Raw genomic sequence first — 20,083 nt, 5'->3', positions numbered from 1 at the left:
GTGAACAGGTTGTGTGCTGGATGACTACAGTCCTGCACACATATTTATTTATTTTTTTCTCAGGCAATAGGACTGATAGATGCCCTGTAATACAAGGATCAGTCTACACCATGTTCTCTATGTCAGATTAGCACTATGAATTTATTCTGTTTCTTGGTCAGGAGATGTTTGACACGGACAATTCTTCATTTGCTTCATTGCTTGAGTTCAGACATCGTCGGGAGGCGGGTCAATTGCTACGTGTGATGCTGGCGATTTTATGTTCCAAAAAGAGGAAGAAGAAAAAAACGATTGTGGACCCGTTCCTGGGTGTTACGGAGAGGAAGGTGGGGACTGTCTCTTGCAAAGAAAACCTGAAGTAATGTGTTACATGTTCAGAGCGTTTCCTCAGTTTCGTTTTTCCAACAGATGACTGCGGCAGCCACCTCCTTCTTTCGCTTCTCCATGTTTATAAATGTGTGCCAGACAGCACTCTGTCCTCCTATTGGTCATCGTCAAAGAACATGTCATAGGGAATATCAGACTAGGAGATATCAGATAGTGGTGCGTCCCAGACGCCACATTGCTGGTCTTTGATTATGTTGTACTATACAAAACGTACTCATCCCCGACACTTGTTGCCTATGATGGATTCTGATGTCCTCACCGTTCTCAAGGGCTTTGCGTTTTCAGGCAGTGTAGCTGCCATACCCGACAGTGGTGTAGCCTGTGAGGATGCTGCTTATGTTGCATCTGTAGAAGTTGGTGAGGATGTAAATAGGCAGACCTTTATTTTGTTAATGCTGAGACTGAGATTGCTGTCATATAATTACCCGCGATGGGGCCTAGGATGGTGATGTCATCAGCAAACTTGCTGATGTTAATGGAAGGGAGCGCATTAGTGAAACTTAAAGGCAACGTTCACTTTTAATAGAATTCAGAAGATGTTTCCTCACCATTTTCTTGCTCTGCAGTCTGTCTGCATGCTTAGAACCAGTCTAATATGTTTATGAAGGCCCGGATTAAAAGAAAAAAAAAAGTCTCAGTCTGGTATGCTAGGCTTTTTCTATCAAACAGTGAATAAAAACTTAAAAACATACACATTCAGATTTAGCCATGTACAGACAACAGTCTTTTTTTCCCCCAAACACACCGTTCCTCTTTAAAAGATGTGGTGCTTCTGAATGTAAACAACCAGAGAAAACTGCATTTCCTGCAGCCAATCTTAGACATAGACGATGGCAACTCGGGCTCATGCACAGAGAAGAGACTCAGCTCAGACCTGCTCCTCACGGACTAAAAAATCAGAATCACACTCAAGAGGCTTGGGATATGTCTCTAATTCAAAGAATCAAGACGATACCTGAATTAACACCTGAGATTTAACATGTATCTATCAGCTAATATCTGATTAGAACTTAGTTCTAATCCCAAGAATCCCTATAACCCTCTACCCTTCTCCAACCTGCTGGTCCACACATTGTCCTCCTCATGCCAGCTCTCTCTAACTCTCCCTGCATGTTCCTCCAATAACTTGACCAAAGCAAGCAAGACCACGATGCTTTTACTGCTCTGCTGTTGCCACGTTAGCGCTTGTTGCCAAGTGACCCGAAGGATTCTGGAACCCTCTGGTGTGCTGCATCTGTACCATTGGCTTGAGGTGATTGCAGCACAGTTCTGGAGACCTGGTTGGGTTGCAAAAAGGAGGGAGGTATTGGTCTGAGGGATAAGGGAAGAACTGGCCATTTTTCTTTAAGAAAGTTAGAGAAAAGGAAGGGAAAAACAGCTCACCATCCCACCATTTGTCTCCTGCCATGCTAGCCCATTAAGCAGTGCCATAAACAACAGGCAGCATAGTGATTGAAGAATCATAATGATCTGTCCGAAATGCCTGCTGACCTTCATTCGGCTCAACGAGGGAAGGACGGAAATAAAGGCTGGTGGGCATAGGCTAGGAAAAGGATGGTGTTTTAAATGTGTTTACTTCTCCGTTACTAGGAGGTCATGGCAGTGGAATCCTGCAGAGCAATGGGAAATACAGAGAAAAGTGGCTTTAGCAACTGCTTTTGAACTTTGTAATGGGTCCCGTTCTTATGTGTTTGGGAGAAGTCCAGGCTTTGAAATACTGTAGCATATTTGAGAAATAAACCTTTGGGCACAAGTACAACCCACACAATGCCAAAGTATGACCTGTCTCAACAATTGCTCCACCAACGTTAGGGTAACATGAATGTATTAGGTACACTACATCAGAAATCGGAACTTCAGTACATTTTATTAAATAAATAAATAAATAAATAAATGTTCATACAAAAGAACAAGCTCTTAGAGAAATAAATCTATTTTGAAAGTAGATTTATAGCTCCAAATATCTCCATTGGTACCTCTTTCCTAAGTTTCCGTGGTCACAATCCCACCTTTTAAATCAAGAACATTTCACAAGTTTAACTAACATAACTAAAATAATAATAATGTTGGAGTAAGTGTCCTGATATTACAGAGCTAGTTACTAGTTAGCTTTTTTGTTATTCATAATAATAATAATAAAAATAGAAGTCATATTTCAAATGATGGCCCTTCTCTGAAACAGGTGGAAATTGCATTTTTCATTTGTTTTTATTAGGGTGCAGTCAGATCCCTAAGGACTATGCCACTCCCCAGATGCCTGACAGCTCCAGAGATCAATGCATACTCACACTGTCAGTCACTGTATCTTTTTCTATGATCAAACATGCTCAAGCCTGTTATTAAGCACCAAACTCTGACATAAATTCAACAAACACAAATATAAATGGTCCTTTAGCTCAATGTGGAATATCTTAATGCTTTCTCAGAAGACTTTGTCTAGAGCTTGCCAAGTCTTGGCAAGAGGGATATAAAGCCAGTCAGCATTGAGGATTCAATAAAAGACCGGAACGGTGTCCTCTGGAGTTATAGAGCTCCATTCAATACCGTTTGGGATGAATGGGAGCGAAGTTTGTGAACCTGAGCTAATCGTCCAACATCTTTACTTGACCCCAGTAATGCTCTTGTAGCTGAAAGCCATCAAATCCTCACAGATATGTTCTAAAAGCCTTCACACCACATCACACAGAGTGAGATTTTTTTCACAAAAATGGATGTGATTTTTAACATAGTGAACTTTCACACCAAGTTCCGTAGGTGTCTCTGGTATTAGGCCAGTGGGGAAATTTGAGGCTCTCCTTTAACCTCCACATTTGTAAAGTCAGCATGCTGCTTGTTCTAAAAGCTTTTGTGTTCTGCTACTGAAAAAATGAGGTGTTTTGCCACCGTCTTGATACTCATTTGACTGATTGGTCAGCCTAATTTTAAGGCATCCATAAAATATGGAAAAAAGAACAAGTACTAATAGATAAATGTACACAGCGTGGCAGTCCATCATTTCATTGTACATTGTACAATGACAAATATTTGCACATTATTATCAGTTTTAGACTTGGTCTGAAAGACAACAAATATATGCCTGTGCATTGATTTTTTTTTTTTTTCATCCGTAAAAATCTGAATAAGCCTTTCCATACAGTTCTGATCTTCCAAGAAGAGAAAAAACTGTTATTGCAGCAAAGATGATCAAATCAGAAGAAAACACAGATGTTTGGCCAAATATTTAAACTAAAACATAATTTCTAAAGGTTCCAGCTGGAGAAGCACAGTAGATGTGATCACCTATCACTTTAGCTTAGGCATTTCAAAATATGATGAGGCTAAAATGGCTGTAAGTTTATGACTGGATCATACTGACATCAGGCTAAGCTCCAGAAGTCCAGTCCATCTTTATTCGTTTACCGATTTGTCATATCATATGATAGACATTTATTTAACTGAAACTGGCTCTAACTCACAAACCTGCCAAAGCTGAAGGAATGAATCACTATCAATTTATGAGACTCGATAAATAATAAAAAAAATCCACATCTACAGGACATAACTCTGTATGACATGAGGACAGTAGGAGGGCTTAATACAAGTATCAGCGACCATAAAACCTAATCAGAGTTGAAAGCTGTAGAAAACGCTACTCCAGTATTGATAAATAATTCCTTCAGGTGAGTTTTTATTCAGACCAATACCCAACCTGAGATGTTGACTAACTTTTCACAGTGTCAGGTTCTATATATCACCTTACAGAATCGGGTTCACTGACAAATAATTAATTCTTTACAGAGTTAATCTCCTTTTGAATGAAGGGTTAGGGTTTTGACAACAGATATGATTGTTCTCTCATATATTTGATGATGGATCTTCAATAACATTGTTCAAACATTGGAATCCAGCATCAAGCATGGAAAATCGATGACTTGAGGTATTCTGAAAGAATTAAAATAAAATCAGACACACTAGCAGAGTGCTGTGGCATATGGTTTTAAAGTCCAGTCATGTACCTAGAAGGTACATTATTTTCCATACATATATCTGAATATCTGAATGTTTTCAAAACATCACTTATTTAAATAGAAAAGAAATATGGATTTAAAATTGGATGTATAAAATTGATTCTATTTACGAATCTACAATTACAACAAAATAGTACAATTATGAAGAAAAGCTAAAACAAAGCATTAGCATGCTAGCAACACACTGCTATGATGCTAATATTAAGTATTTGCATTATAATGTCACTATATGAGGTAATTTTAGCATGCTAGCAACACATTGATGTTATTTTACCTGTCAGTCAAGGTCTGAAATTATATTATGTTATTCAAAGTTGAAACCGGATGCAGGAGGTCAAAGGCTAAACAGATGAATGCGCTAATGGCTAACATAACTATCCATAGAGCCATTTTAGCATGTGTTCAAATTTATCCCATTTCCCTCAGGAAAAGAAACATAACCAAAATCAGTGTTGAAATACATCTGTAGTGACCTACTGACCCTGCGCAGCATTGGGCATATGGTCTAACGATCCAAATCTCCCTTAGCCTCTTAGCTTCTGTTCCAACACACTGCTCAGAATACATCTGTAAATAGATTAATCGCTCTTAAGGTCAAAGCTCACCACTTTAAATCACGCCACGCCTGTGAGGTCAGGTTCTGCGGCACTGTCAAAATACGGCTCAGTCAACTGGCCAAGCCTCATCTCCATGACAACTACACTACCGGTGCATGATCTCCGAGGGCAAATGAGAATCAAAGTGATGCCGCGGGCACAGAATGCTGACCCCAATAAAATAAAATGTAAAGCCTTAGATCGAATCGCAAATCACACACAGACATGGACATGTGAGCAGGTGATGAAGGAAGGATGTGAGGTATGAACATGGGAGAGAAGCGACAAAGGCCAGGAGGTGAACACTATTAAAAAGCACCAAAGGGGCCTGTCTTCTTATTGATGCTATATCACCAGAATATTGATGTCAAAAGAGTGGACATCCACACAATATGCGGCAATGACTGGGTGTTCTAGGAAAGTATCACTAATCACAAGGAAGGCAATGGGAGATAATACTCAATGTTCCCCACATATTGACCATAGAGTAGTCCAGGGTAGTTGTACGGTAAGCGATTAGTGTTCTACTCCAAAAGTGTAAACACAATATAGGTCTATAGGCTTCAACACTACTGCCACTACAGTCTGAAGATTCTATTTTATGAGATTTACACTATAATTAAATAAAGGTGCTAAAACATGGTCTTGAAGCTATAACACCCTCTTAATGTTTAGAGAATCTTATTTTAGAGTTAACTTTGATCATTCAAAGAGCTCAAGCAAATTTTATCATCTTGGCATATCTGTACAATCAAACCCCCACAGCTGGATAGTTTTTAAATTGATACAACTGTAACATTTTTACAGCCTGGGAATGGTTATATAATCACAATTACAATCAAAAGCATAAATAATATTAGTTATAAAAGAACAATAGCAAATGTTCACTTTAGAAAATCATGGAATAAAATGGGATGCTATGGAGTACGCCTAGTTCGTACTAGGTTCGCTATGCTCAATACCAAGTGTTGGGTAGAGGGGTGGAACCCATCCCCACCCCTCAGCACTGGGTGGTGAAGAATTGGAACAGCGTTCTTTGAATTGACTCCATCTAATAGCTCAGGGAGGAGCTGGAGTGGCCTTTGAGATCTAGAACTAATCATTCCCCATCAGTGCCTGACCTCATTATTGCTTATTGGCTGAACACAATCAAAATCCATACTGCAATGTTCCAACGACTTCTGTAATGCCTTCCCAGGAAGGTATAGGGTGCTGCTGCAGCAAAGAGCAGACTAGGTCCCTATTAATATGCTGCATTTCAGAAGGAATTTTGCCTCAGTGGTTGCTGTAGGTGCTGTAGATGCTGTCCAATTTGTGAGATGTTGTTTTATCAGTCAATAAATGTCAAAAATACAGTTGGATATCTGGACTGGACTACAGAGCTAAAGAAGAAGAAAAAAATATAAGTTAAAATAAAATAAAATAAAAAGAAACTAGTTCAGAATGGACAAAAAATAGGGTTCATGGAAACGCAAGTCATGGCTAAAGCAGAGTCAACCCTAGCGTCAGCAGTTTCTTTAATAGAATCGCTCCAGTGGTCCCTCTAGCCAGTAAAGACATCTGTCCTTGGACAAGTCCAAGAAGAGATTCCACCAAATGCATTCTCATAACATACACTAGACCCAGAGCACCTATCATAACAGCTGTGCTTTCAGAACTGAATATTCTCTGCAATGATGGTGAGAGAAATCTTACAAAATAATATCACACAACCTCAATAAATGCCACCCCTTGAGGCTGTATGAAGAACACACTGACAGACAAAGTCAAGGTAATGACGGCTGCTTAGCCTCTGTCACTTTTCAAACAACACTCAAACCATTTTAAAAATCCCATAAACATAAACAAAGGGAAGGAGTATGCCACAAAGCCAAAACCTTTCCACCCTATGCTGCTTTCATAACTCTGCATATGCATTTCTAAAGTAGACACCACCTTTCATTAAGTAAATTATACTTTCAGCTTTTATTTCTGAGAGACATGAGGAAACCAGATCTGAACATAATCCACAGATGTTTGTCCAACCTTCCACTGTTAAAATACAACTCAACACTATGGGTCTGATAGAATGTGGAGTTGTCAAGGAAGGGTGGACCCAAGTGCCGATTTTTCAAAAATAGGGGGCTTCTGGCATTCTCAAAACCATGAACTGACAGCTCTGGAGTCTAGAGCGCAACACTATTCAAAGAGTGTAGCATTATTAAGGTCAGGGTCACTTAACCTGGGGGTCATGACCCCTTTGAGGGCAGATCCACCAGTCAAACACCGTTCCTAATTAAATCACTATTAATGCACTTTTTAATACCAACAAGAGAAAGAAATTAAACTGAAACTATCTGGGTGTCCACGCTGCTGATTCACACAGATACATGCACTCTGTATGCAATTCACCCAGAAGCATTTGTGTGTATCACTCTGTAGTGGCTGCATTTCAGTAATCATTGTTTGTTATGGGAGGATTTGGCTTTTATGAAATGATATACCATAGATCAGTCACCTCATATTTATACTTTTTTTCTGCAGTTTTCAATATAAACATTTTCTGAATGAAAAAAAATAATTACCAGTTGTTGGACAGTGACTTCTTTATTAAGAAAAAGTGGGCTTTTGAATAAAGGTAACCCAGATAGTCAAAGTAGAATATACAACCAACTTCTCAGACTGAACTTTGGATGAACACATAAATGTCCCTCTGGGATTTTTCTTGGGAAATCTGAAAGCACTGACAATCATTGATTATGAGCGGATGTAGAAGGGGTAGGGATGAGAGGGCTAGATCTACCTATAGCAGGTGGTGATGGCGTATAGGGATGATACTTTTCTGACTAAACGCAACTCTTTTGAAATAGAATGGAAGCTTAAGAATGGACAAACTGGATTTGAATCCTATTGTTGTTGGGGTTTCTGTGTATTATGTTCTCCAAACATATAAATAACTGAAATATTTATATCACAGAGTACTGACCAGAGGCAAGCTTCCCAGTAGGATTATTTGCAGGCAGTGGAGTGTTTAAAAAGAAAATAACTACCCTAAGTTTTGATTGTTTTTAAAGCACTGCAAGTGCACCTGTCTTCTGAGTGAAGAAGGAACCAGGTGTTAAAACACTGAACGTCTACCATCCAAACACTCAGATCCTCTTTCTTTTCCGTTCTTCCCTTCATTATTTATTTTTCTTCCAGCAGAAATAGCCCAGCTTTTCCTAGAACATTCTGTATTTCTTCTTGTCAAAAGTTCAGTGATTTGCTCTAAGCTCTATTGCACCACTATGAGAGAGAGAGAGAGAGAGAGAGAGAGAGAGAGAAGAAATTGGCATGGCCTTGAAGAAAAAAAGAATAAGAATAAGAAAAAAAAAATCAACAGATGCTACAGCCCTATTGTCCATCCAAAAAAAAAAAAAACAGCCTTGTCCAGTTGTCCTTTTCTTATCCCTCACTCTTCTAAATGGCCCCTGCTCTCCATTCAACCCCCCACCCCATCTCTCTCTCTCATGTGTGTATCCTTTATTCGTTGTCTTTTCAGCATGTTAATAAGTTGGCAGGGATTGCAAGGCTGCTGTTTGGCTGTAGGGAACGTTACTCATCCTGCACTGCCTCAGCCTGCCTGAGCCACACTGTAATTAATGCCTCTCCATTGTCGTCTATGCAAACATTGCCTACAAGAAAATCCAGGCTCTCTCTCACCCTCTCTCTCTCTCTACCCACAGTTGTCATCATCTCTCTCCTTCTCTCCAGAAGTTGTCAATAAGGGTTTATTCCCTTCAACTCCAAGGGCCCACACTCCAGTCCTTTACTGTCATATAAATCTAACTGATTATTTCCATAATAGGTAATATGTCTAAACACTTAAGTTCTATTCAGTAGGTGGCCTCCTAAATGCAGCCAACAATATTCATGTATTTGTTGTGTGTGTTTTTCAATTTCAGAGCTTGTAAAACCATTTCCATGGCACGAATGACACCACTAAGCAAGCAGTTACCTTGTCAGCTTGGGCTCATCAAATGTTATTTAACAAATCAACAAAGAAAGGCTGATACTTCCAAATATTAAAATAGCCTCTTCAATATGGAGAAGAAAAAGTGGACAAAGAGAAGTGAACAGGGAAAACTGTAAATACATGCCTTCATTTGTCTTGCTCAATTAACTTCTGTGGATCTACAGCTTGGTGACCTCAAAATGATTTGATTCTTTATGAATTGATTCGGTTGAATCATGGTCAGCTGTTCACTTGATTCATTTTGATTTGAATTTTGAGATAGGACTGATGTATCCACTTTAAATTACAGCGAAATCCAAATTGTAAGAAGCTGTTTACACACAAAACCAATGCATCAAGCATTTTCAAAGTTGGGTTGACATATCATTGTTCATAAAATATCAATTATACCTTTGTTTAGTCACTCATCTGCGTGCCGGTGTATGCCTTTGTATTAATTTATTATGTTAGATTTGTTCTGAAAACAACCGAAGAGTTTGAGCCTCTTGTGCTGTTATAACAGTCTCTAGTCTTCTGGGAATATCTTACAGTAGATGCTGAATCATAGCTGTGAGGATTTAGTGGCAAAGCCATGAGAGGAAAATTGAGGTCATGTACTGAGGCTGGATAATTAGTTCTGGATCACAAGCATTTTGTCATCTCATCCCAAAAATACTGTATGGGCAAACTCCCTATTAATACCCTTCATTATATAATGGTTTGTTGGATGGGTTTACAAACTTCATAATACTGTATGTAAAGTCAGTCTGTTGATATCCTACAGAATCCAAACTGAGGAGAATTAGCATCGTAAACTAGCCTTAATGTTGCTGAGGTTCTAGACGTGAGATAGTGGCCTTGGACGATGCTTTCAATGACGAAAGAACGTCATCTTCTGAACATCTCTTCTTCAGCCTCGGAACGCTCCCCCGTTGGAAGAATATAGAGTATGATATATAGACTGCAGGTCCCACACCCCACCCCCACCTCTCTCAGTAATCGCTGATTATGAACAAACGAACCCTCTCAGTGGACAACATGGCCACCAAAGGGCACCCTGCTGGGGACAGGTGTGGATTGAGTTACTCAGTGCTGCTGCAAATCGCTGCAGCTAAATTATTGAGCATGTGGCAAACTTTACTGTTTGCTGTATGAAACAAAATGAGGGTCAGAAGGGTCAGGGAGTTAGCGGGAATGAGGTCAGTGAGTGAAGGAGGATTGGAGAAGGAATTAGCCCGAGGACCTGCATTGCAGAGGGTTATAATGGCCAGCGAAGTCACTTCATATCCTCGGGAACCGCCAGGTTAACGTCCTTTGTGCTCACTCTCACAATCCTGAGACAAATCCATGTAATGGAGAATTATTATAGAGTTCAAGGATGTTCCTTAACCTTTACAAATCAATAGTTCCTTTAGTTTTGTTTGTTTATGTGTGTTTTTTTTTCCTATAACAGATTCACAACTAAAATACAAATACATGTGTAAAACGGAGCAACTATATTGAGCTATAAGTGATTGGGAATTAGGAATGTTTCATTACATATGCTGTTTAGCCAAACAGCACTAATTAGAGGTTCGATACTGTAAAGAAATATCCCACTGTTTCTACTGTGGGTTTCCTAGTGTGTAAAATATCTCATATTTTATACAAAACTGAATTACTGAGCTTATGATTCACTGTGAAGACTCTGAAGACTTTATCCATAAGCCTCTACAGCTGGATTCCAGGCTCCCTCAGCTTTAGTGACTGAAGAAAAAAAGCATTTTTCATTTATAAACATTTGCATGAGACTGTGGAACTCATTTGCACATGTTTAGCAGCTCCTCATGAAGAAACACCTTTTAGCACATTTATAGGTGTCATTTAAAGAGAAGAAACAGTGTAGAAATATAACTTCTAACACCACTTTTAACAACATTTTGTCCAGACCTGGAATCTTCATTTATGTGGAAGTTCTTCAAACTGTATAAGTTTCTTTCAGCTTAGACCTCAAGAGCAAGAAAATTGTACCCCAGGGTTAATGGACATAGTCATGTCACAACACTCCACATACAAAACGTTGTCTAATGGACTGCCTTTAGTGAAGAGCACTAAGATTACTTTACATACACCTGTTTGATCCTGTTTGCTCAAGGGCACAATGGCATCAGGTTGAACGTCTGTAGAGCCATATCCAGTTTTAGCTCACCGCATGCTACCTATTACCCATTCAGGTAAAATGCTTTTCTGAGCATTTTACTAATTTACTTAGCTCTAATAATGGGGACACTTTAGAAATTATTTTACTGAGTACTTGCAATAAATAAATAAATAAACAGTTACTCAAGGCAGGGATTGAATGTAGCACCCCAGGACCCTGAAGCTATCTGGCAGCAACACTGCCATGTTTTCCTTCAATTTGTTTTTGATTTCAGCTACCAGTATGTAGTGACATATTTCTGTATCTCCCAAAATAGTAACTCTGCAGGAGACTGAAACAACCTTTTTAACATTCAACGGTAGTCAATATAAAAATATTTGATTCAGAGTCATTTTGGAGCGATGTGAAGGACAACTGCTGTGTTCAAATAAAGTAGTAAAATAAAAACCACAAAAATGGAGATACATGTTTTTAATTGGACGGCAATGGTATTCATTCCCTGTTTGTTTTTGGGTTTTGTGTGCTTCAAAATACATTTTGTGCTGTGTGTGCCTTATTTACCAAACCATAAGAAATTTTATTTAAAAAATATACCATTTAACATCATTTAACAGCAACAATGGCTTAGTTACGTGGGGAAAACGGTTATAAAAAGAGTGAAAGTAGACACTGAGACAATGAGAGATTAAATGTTCATGAATCCCTAAGTCAATATCTAGTTTTTCCACTGCTGTGTTGGTTGGCAAAAGTTGGAAAAATTGAACTCTTACCGGAACGTTCCACGGACCGCTGTGGTATGAGTCCTTTGCCACTGGCAGTGGTAGAATTTTCCCTCACTGCTTCAGTGAAAGTAATTAAATAAATAGTTGGCTGCGGATGGCCTACTGTCATATTTTCTGAATTACAGTACCACATGCTTCTCATGTGTCTATTCTGATGGCTACTTTGGCTAGCCCTGTTGGTACCGCAATTTATAAAATATTAAATATAAAAATCAGTTACATTTATTTGAATATTTACTTGTTACTTGCTTACCAGAAAGCAGGCTTTAAGCTTTAAGTGAAAATCGCTTAGATTACTTGGGTAAATGGGCACTCACAGATTTTGGGTGTGACTTCTCCAGAACCTTCGCAACCATCCTCATCATCACACTCCCCGCTGTTCTCCTCACCACTGCCGACGTCGTCCCATGTGTCCCTGTGTCCAGTGCCTGGTATACTCTCCTGGATCTCCTGAGACATGAACAAAAGCAATACCAGCTTTACAGCCAACACAGTAACCTTCAGATTTTTAAAGCCAAATTACACAGTGCAGGCAAATGAGTCGCATAATGAAATTATGAATGCATGAATTAGACAAACACAACAGCTGACAGAGAGGTGGACATGGGTCAAGGACAGAGATCAAATAAGCGTAAGAAATTGGATTAAGCATCGAATGACGAGCCACATTCAGACACTGCACTGGTTAAACATATTAGAACACAGCAATGACTTTTAGATCACTGTTCTGACATCATTATTCCTAAGCATTTTGATGAACTAAAAGAGCTCCTCAGGTATCCTTGTTCATTACAAGAGAACATTCAACACAATAGAAAACATGAAGCATCATTTCAGTGACACTCAAACAGTCAAGGGTTATTTTATGTTCTCAGGGTTTTGAGATTTCAAAGAATTTGCAGAAATGTAAAAAAGCTGCGTTAAGAATACCTGGTTTTAAACTGATCATCTGCCAACTTTTAAGAACGACAGGAACAGGCTTTAACAACATTTTCTATTTGCTATTCAGGATTAAAAACTATTAAATTGTCACCCCCGTGTCCTGTTGTCTGTTTTCCCTGCCATGTGCTCACGTAGCACATGGCTCTGTTTGTTATTGTTCGTGTCTCAGCCCTTGCCCTCATCAGTCTCATTTGTAACCCGTCCCCCTTGTTATCTGTTCCAGGTGTCAGTTGTCTGTGTTTGGTATGTGGTATGGTCCTCTTGTGTCACTTCCTGGTTGTCAGTCATTTGTTTCACTTCATTTCCAAGTCTAGTCTGTGTTTGCTATTGTCTCGTTTCCTGTTGTCATTTGGTCTCATCTGTTCCCCGCTTAGTGTTTGCCCTCAAGCTGTTTGTGTTTGTTTTGTTATTTTGTTTAATAAAGTTTACTGTGTTTTAGCGTGTGCATCCGCCTCTGTCAGTCTGCCCCGCGAGCCTGACTTAAATATATCCCTTTAAATTAATGCATTTTCATTTTTCATTGGAGATTCTAATGGCTCAGAGCAGGTCTTGACCAACAAAAAAAAAATTACATTTTATTCTTGTAAAAATAAGAATGGAAGGTTTCACTGCCTCATTTAGTTGACATTTTATGTTTATGAACTCAAATAACTCATGTGTGATAACATCTTTGCACACACACACACACACACACACACACACTACGGGCAGTAAAAACCCACAAACCTGAAGTGGTGGGCAGCCAGTCACAGCACCCTGAGAGCAGTTGGGGGTTTAGGAATCTTGTTCAAGGGCACTTTAGCTGTGAATGTCGAGGGAGGATAATCACTTCACTCTCCTCCTTAAATTTTGCTTAAGCCACAGATACCCGAGTTTCGGTGGTGTATAGACCCCATTTATGATCATAACTGCATATTCAGTGACATCACTGTGTAAAAAACCCTCCATTTTAAGGACTTGCAAACACACAACTCAAATAAAACCTGGGAAACCTACATTGTTAAATTGTTTCTGTCAACACCATTCATTGTTATGTACATGATAAAATTACAGAAATATAAGTGAGGAGCCCGGATCCACCTGTGTCACATTTGTAAACAGATCTCTGTTCTATCCATCTGTGGCAGTGCAGAGACTCGGGCTGTGTTCCAAGTAGCTCCATACCCACTATATAGTACACTTTGCAGATTATGAAACTAAGACTACTGCACTCACACCTTGCACTAATTTGACAGGGAGATGTGAAACTTATAGCTGAATATAAAAAGGTTTTATAATCGAACATACAATGCACTGTGAGTGCAGGAACCATTTTCTATGACATACACTGTGCACTATAAAGGGTGTAGGCAGAAATTTCATATTCCAATTTGGTCTTGCTGCAGTGTGGAAACATTAACAATCAGCTAATTTTTAGGTAAGCAGAGCAACCTTAGTTAACTTTAAGCCAAACCAGAGAAAGAATTAAGACACACTCTCGATTAAACTTTATCCTCCAAGAATCTGTTACACTCTCAGAGTGCAGGGACAGCATAATAAGATTATTTACCCTGTAAGATATGTGACTAGGGCTTGTATTATCTTACATGCTAAACCAAAACAAGAGTGAAACAAAGAGCTTGAATACTGATACTTGAGTATGATCTGTGCATGAACAACTTTCATAATAAAGTCATGAAATGCATTTGACTTGAAAAGTTTTCCATTAGACTATATGATGAAAGTGCTAATATGGCTAACAGAGTACAACGGCTTGTTCCTGCTCATTATGAAACAAAGTAGGATTCTTTGCCCCACTGATGTGCTTTTTAATACTGTGCGGCCCTCTCCAGTACAGGAGGATAGTTTACTATGAGATAAATATATACATCTTTCACATTTGTTTAGATTATGGCTGCAACTAAAGCATTAAAAAAATGTGTGACTAGAATGCAAGGATAGAGTATACTGTGTTCAAATAATCAGAGGTGCAGAGGCTGAGAGTGTGTGATTAAAGAACGTGACAATCCTCCCTACAGACACACACACACACACACAATGTGCTCATTCAAATGAAAGCCCAAATGAACAGACATCCAACAACTCATCATTTTGACTTCAGTTACACATTAATTAAAACAAATGTCAACAATTGTGTCTATCTGTCCCATTGTTGGTAAACAGCGCTAGATGCAAGTGTCAGTACAAGGAATGTGTACGTCTGCCTTTTCTGTTTAACTGTGTGTGTTCTTCCATGACAACCGATCACTCTGATGGAGTCAGACAAAATAAAACAATTCAAACCCTCTGATAAGATGCCTCAACCTGTAGTCAAAATAAAGAAGCTCAGCAGCTCAAAAAAAATGCTTTCACTTTAGTTTGGCCTTTGCACTTTCAAACTTCATCTCTGCATTGTTTTCTGTTAATTTTAAAAATGTGTTGTACTAATGTGTTGGAGGCCTGAGGAATCAGTCTTGAGTTGTTTGACAAGAAGTTTTCATTAAAAACACCAGAACAGTCTCTTACACAAGCCTTTAGGCTGATGAATAAATAAAGTCTAAATGAACCATTTTACACAGCCTTTTTTTCAGCTCTCTGCAACCTGCTTTGTACACTTTAAAAACAGAAAAAAAACTGTATCCAGCAACTACACTTTAGATTTCATGAATATGTTCAAGATGAATGAATAAATAATATTAATTTTACATAGGGTTTATATATACACAGCCACACACTCACACACAAATTCCAGGAGCCAGGTCAATGAGAATGTAAATCTGTTGTGATAAATTGTGTGTGGCAACTAAGTGCCAATTTATAGACATAGACAGACCTACATAACTATGCACTGTGCTATTCTCCACACACAGACACACACTTATGACCTAGCATCAAGGTATAACACTCATAAAATTCAGAGAGCAAATATTATTCAGTCAGGAACCCACTACACTTCACTGCTTGTAGACTATAACTCAGAGCTACAAGTTCAGCCCGGTCACCCATTAAAGTTTTTAAACTTTATTTTCATCATCGTTGCTCTCTTTTCTGACAGCAGTATGCTGTTAGCTTTTTCTTCTTTTTTTCTATTAAAACTGTATTCACTTCAAGGTTAAAAAAGCAATGACCAAATCAAATAACCAACACCAGCTGGAACTGGAACTACATCATTGTTTTGTCAGTTTTGAGTTATGCACCAATCTAAACAGAGTCTATTCTTCATTTCTGAGTATGCATATGGTTTATACCAGTCCCAAATACAATATGCATAGGGTCTTCAAAAGTACACTTTTTTTTTATTTTGTAAAATATAATTCTGTTGCTGTCACTGGACACTTTATTGGAAACAGCCCATCTGTTGACATCTTAGCCACCCTCCAGCAATTCATCAGTCGCCACTATTTTCTGTGGTATACACACTTAAAAAAAGATGGTTGTTCAAGGGTTTTGTTACTCTTCTGGTAACAAAATGTGTTTAAGGCAGTTCTTTCAAGTGGCACCCTGTTGGTGTTGAAGTCGAATATCTTTTTGTTGAAATTAAAATTCCAAGAAAAAGGCAGATGACAGGACACACACCTCATTAAAGTTTAAATAAACGTCTACTTCTAGGTGAACTGGAAAAGTTTCCTGAAGTGGGAGGGGCCATTGTGAGGATGCTGTAGGTGGAGTGGCGGGGTGCTGCTGAATTGTTGGTTTCATTAATATAATGAGAAATGGCCAATGTGGTGGGAAAGACTAACAGTGGATGTGTCTAACAGTGGATACCGATCCTCAAGTATTAGCAAGGCTCATAATTTGCATTCTCTGAAGTGACATCATAATTTACCATTGAGGTACATCATCTGCACCTATGGTGAACCTGAGGGCTAATCTAATTAATTATTAAAAAAAAATATATATATATATATATATATATATATATATATATATATATATATATATATATATATATATATAGTTTGAGCTGAGGCATATCATTGTTGACAGTGAGAGATCTGGGAGGAAACGTGGAGTAAATGCTACTGAACAGATATTGGGGTGATTTGGGAACAGCCAAACCTCTCATAGACATTATATTAAGTGTGTTAAACCCTTCATAAAATCCTGTATTTGTATTTTTACGAGTGTTGTGAAGCACAAACATCTATCTCTCACACTGAATCACTGACATCTTTATTCATTATAACGCAGTAGGCAAATGAGTCGAATAATTAAATTACTCATCCATGAGCTGGAAAAACAAAACGACCGACAGCGGGCTGAACGCGGGTCAAGGACAGAGGTCAGACACACGGTCGGGATTTAATGAGAATACAGACAACGGGAAGCAAAGACAGTAAATGAAATGTAGTGAGGCCTCTACACCGCAGGGATTTTAAATAAAGGTTCATCCTGAAACGCTACTGAAATTTAATTACAATTATTATCTGATTAAGTGCATAGTTATATGAGTCAACACTGTGGAATTGGCTTTATTCCATTTTACAATATTACACTCTAAAAAGTATAGCTCCTAAAAACAGTTCTATGAGTGATAGACAACAAAGAAGAACCACTTTTGGGTCCATTTTGAACCATGTTTGTTTAAGAGATGTGTGACAGTAAAGAAACGTTTAAGGTTTTTAAAACCTTCACTCGATCTTGAGGTTCTTAACTAATCTAAACGCCTCTGGAAATATGGATGCACCTTTATGTTGAAGAGGGCACACATACAACAATAACTACTTTTAATTTACTAAGTCAGTGTTGTTAGCAGTGTTTCAATGAGCTACAATGAGGAAAGAAAACTACTCACTCATTCATTTTTAAATGTTTAATAAGTATTTATTCTGATATATAAATAACATACATTTTTATAAAAGTTTAATGACACTAAACTTGACTGTAGAGTCTTACCCTCTTTTAAAAGTTTCATAGTGCAGGTTCTGCAGTTGTGAGCACAGATTAGCAACAACAGAGGTTCTATTCTCACTATTACAGCTCAGTGAAGCATCACAATGATTTTGAAGCTGTAATTTTAGAGTAAAAATATTAGTCGTGTTTAAAACGCAGAGATCTGCATCTGAACAGGATTCAAATTATCAGATGTCCACTTGGATCAGTGACAACAGCAGGTAACTGTAATGTTCTTGGAGGATGTCAGATAGAAACTAGAGGTCTGCATTTCTAGGAGGAAAGGCGAAACGTTGCGCCGCTGAAACCCCCGTCCCCCGATCCGCGTCTTTCCCGCTTAAAGCGAGGCCGTCAATACAGTAAACACGTGGGTCCCTAGGCGACGCTATGGTGAAGGAGTTGACTGCTAAGCTGTTAGTAGTGGGACATTAAGAGAGCATTCTCCCACAGACAGTTTACATTGGACTCTATGGAGCTCCGTAGACCATGAATGGAAAACAATACATTTTGAATTCCACCTTTACAAACAATTCCACCTTAGGAAACCCACAATTGTATTGAGATGTCCACATTTAAAAATGACCCCTGTAAATAAAGGTTAAAATGTTGAAAAAACAGCCAGTATGTTTTAAACATGGTATTTTTAAAAAATTCCACCTTAACCCTGGAAACCCTTGATAATTAAGACATCCCCTTAAAAATGACCTTGAAAGTGTTAGAGACTGCCTATGTATTTTTGTGTCCTTCACACCTCTCCCCTCCCTCTCCCCCCTCTCTCTCACACGCATGCTCACAGAACACAACTGACAGATTCATAATTCAATGAATTTCAACCAGGGTGGGGACCCTCCAAAAAATCACCCGTAGCTCCAAAACTTTCCCAGTCCAAAAATGAACAAAACATACCATAGCAACAAGGAAAGTATGGTGATCGAGATGGTGTAAAAATGTTGCACTTCGAGTGAGAATTGATGGTGTAATGAGTTAAAAACAGGCAAACTTTTGAAATTCTGTGTTCCGACCTGCTCTTAAAATACATTGAGCTCTATGGGAGTGAAACCCTCCCAAGTGTTGAACAAAAATTCATAGCTCCAAAACAGTAGTTTCAAATGGTCTGAAATTTACATGTGTGAGAAAGGGGAAATTTCTCTACCATTTAAATGAAGTGTGTAGGTGAAAGTATAAGGAAGTTATGGCGAAATGTTCAGCAGAAAATTGAAAAAGAATAAAAATCATTTCAATGCATTCCTATGGGAGCGTACACACCCTCCAAACAAATGCTTATAGCTCGGAAAGACTTCACTTAACTGTATATACTGTTGCGACAAGGAGACTCTGGGGATCGATCTGGTATAAAAAATCTGCAGATTGAGTGTGAATTGAGCATGTTAAGATGAGTTAAAAACAGGAAAACATTTTAGAAACCGCACTCTGAGCCGCTCTAAAAATACAATGAACTCTACAGGAGCCGAAACCCTCCCTAGTGCCGAACAAAACTTCATAACTCAAAAAACGTATTTTCAAAAATTTTCAAATTTACAGATGCTAGAAAGGACAAGTTTCCATTTAACTTGTTTCTAAGTGAAAAGTGACCTTGGTTATGTAATTAAACATCCATGTCTTAGATCTTTCCAAGTCCAAGTCCAAGAATGTCCTGCCCCGACTATAATATGTTGTGGCCACACGTTACTTTTATTCTGAAATGACGTCACCGACAAGGTTTCACAGGAAGCTTCGATCATATTTTGTTTTCCAGAGAAGATTTGGATATCCCTCAGGAATACAGAGCGGAGTATGCAGTGCCTCATGGGAATCTATGCTGAATGTAAGTTAAGTCTTGGCCTGGATGCCAGATCTGCTTTTCTCGCTTCCTCTTCACTGGCCTCACACACACACACACACACACACACACTCCAAAACACACACATGTTTTTTAGCAGACTTAAGAAAATACAAATACACAAATGTGAATACAGACACAAAACAACCATCAGCACACTTCTAAATTCACTCTAAACACACACACACACACACACACACACACACACACAGGGGCTGGTTCCAGCATGCTGCTGTGTAATCCCTGGCACACGAAACAATGCACAGACTGTTCAGAGCTTTGGCACCACTCTCCTCACACGACATTAAAAACATCCCCCATTACCCATCCACCCTGAACCAGCAGAACTCCCCCAAAAAAACACGCCTCAGTGCAGAGACACATGACCCCTCACACAGACCTCCACACCTGTAAAGACCCATTTTCACAGACTCCTCATTGCTCAAATACGTCTGGTGTCTGAACTGTGCTTCTTCAGATTATGTTTGTTTGTGGATAGGAGTGGATCAGACACAGCAGTGGCTGCTGGAGTTTTTAAACCCTG

General features: G+C 38.8%; 1 protein-coding gene across 1 annotated transcript in view; it reads right to left on the bottom strand.

Annotated features, from left to right (window-relative positions):
- Positions 1–1,904: 1,904 nt before the first annotated feature.
- The window catches only part of LOC136679433 (glypican-5-like), a 146,151-nt gene continuing 127,972 nt past the window's right edge, over positions 1,905–20,083 (bottom strand). The window contains exons 8-9 of the mRNA XM_066657949.1: positions 12,203–12,335; positions 1,905–1,997 (exon numbers count right to left, since the gene is read on the bottom strand). Coding sequence (XP_066514046.1) covers positions 1,996–1,997; positions 12,203–12,335 — 135 coding nt within the window. The 3' untranslated portion in view covers positions 1,905–1,995. The remainder of the gene's footprint in view (positions 1,998–12,202; positions 12,336–20,083) is intronic.

Source organism: Hoplias malabaricus, chromosome Y, assembly GCF_029633855.1.
Source record: "Hoplias malabaricus isolate fHopMal1 chromosome Y, fHopMal1.hap1, whole genome shotgun sequence".
NCBI lineage: Eukaryota > Metazoa > Chordata > Actinopteri > Characiformes > Erythrinidae > Hoplias > Hoplias malabaricus.
The sequence above is the reverse complement of the archived record's forward strand: the minus strand, read 5'-3'. Positions and strand labels throughout refer to the sequence as shown.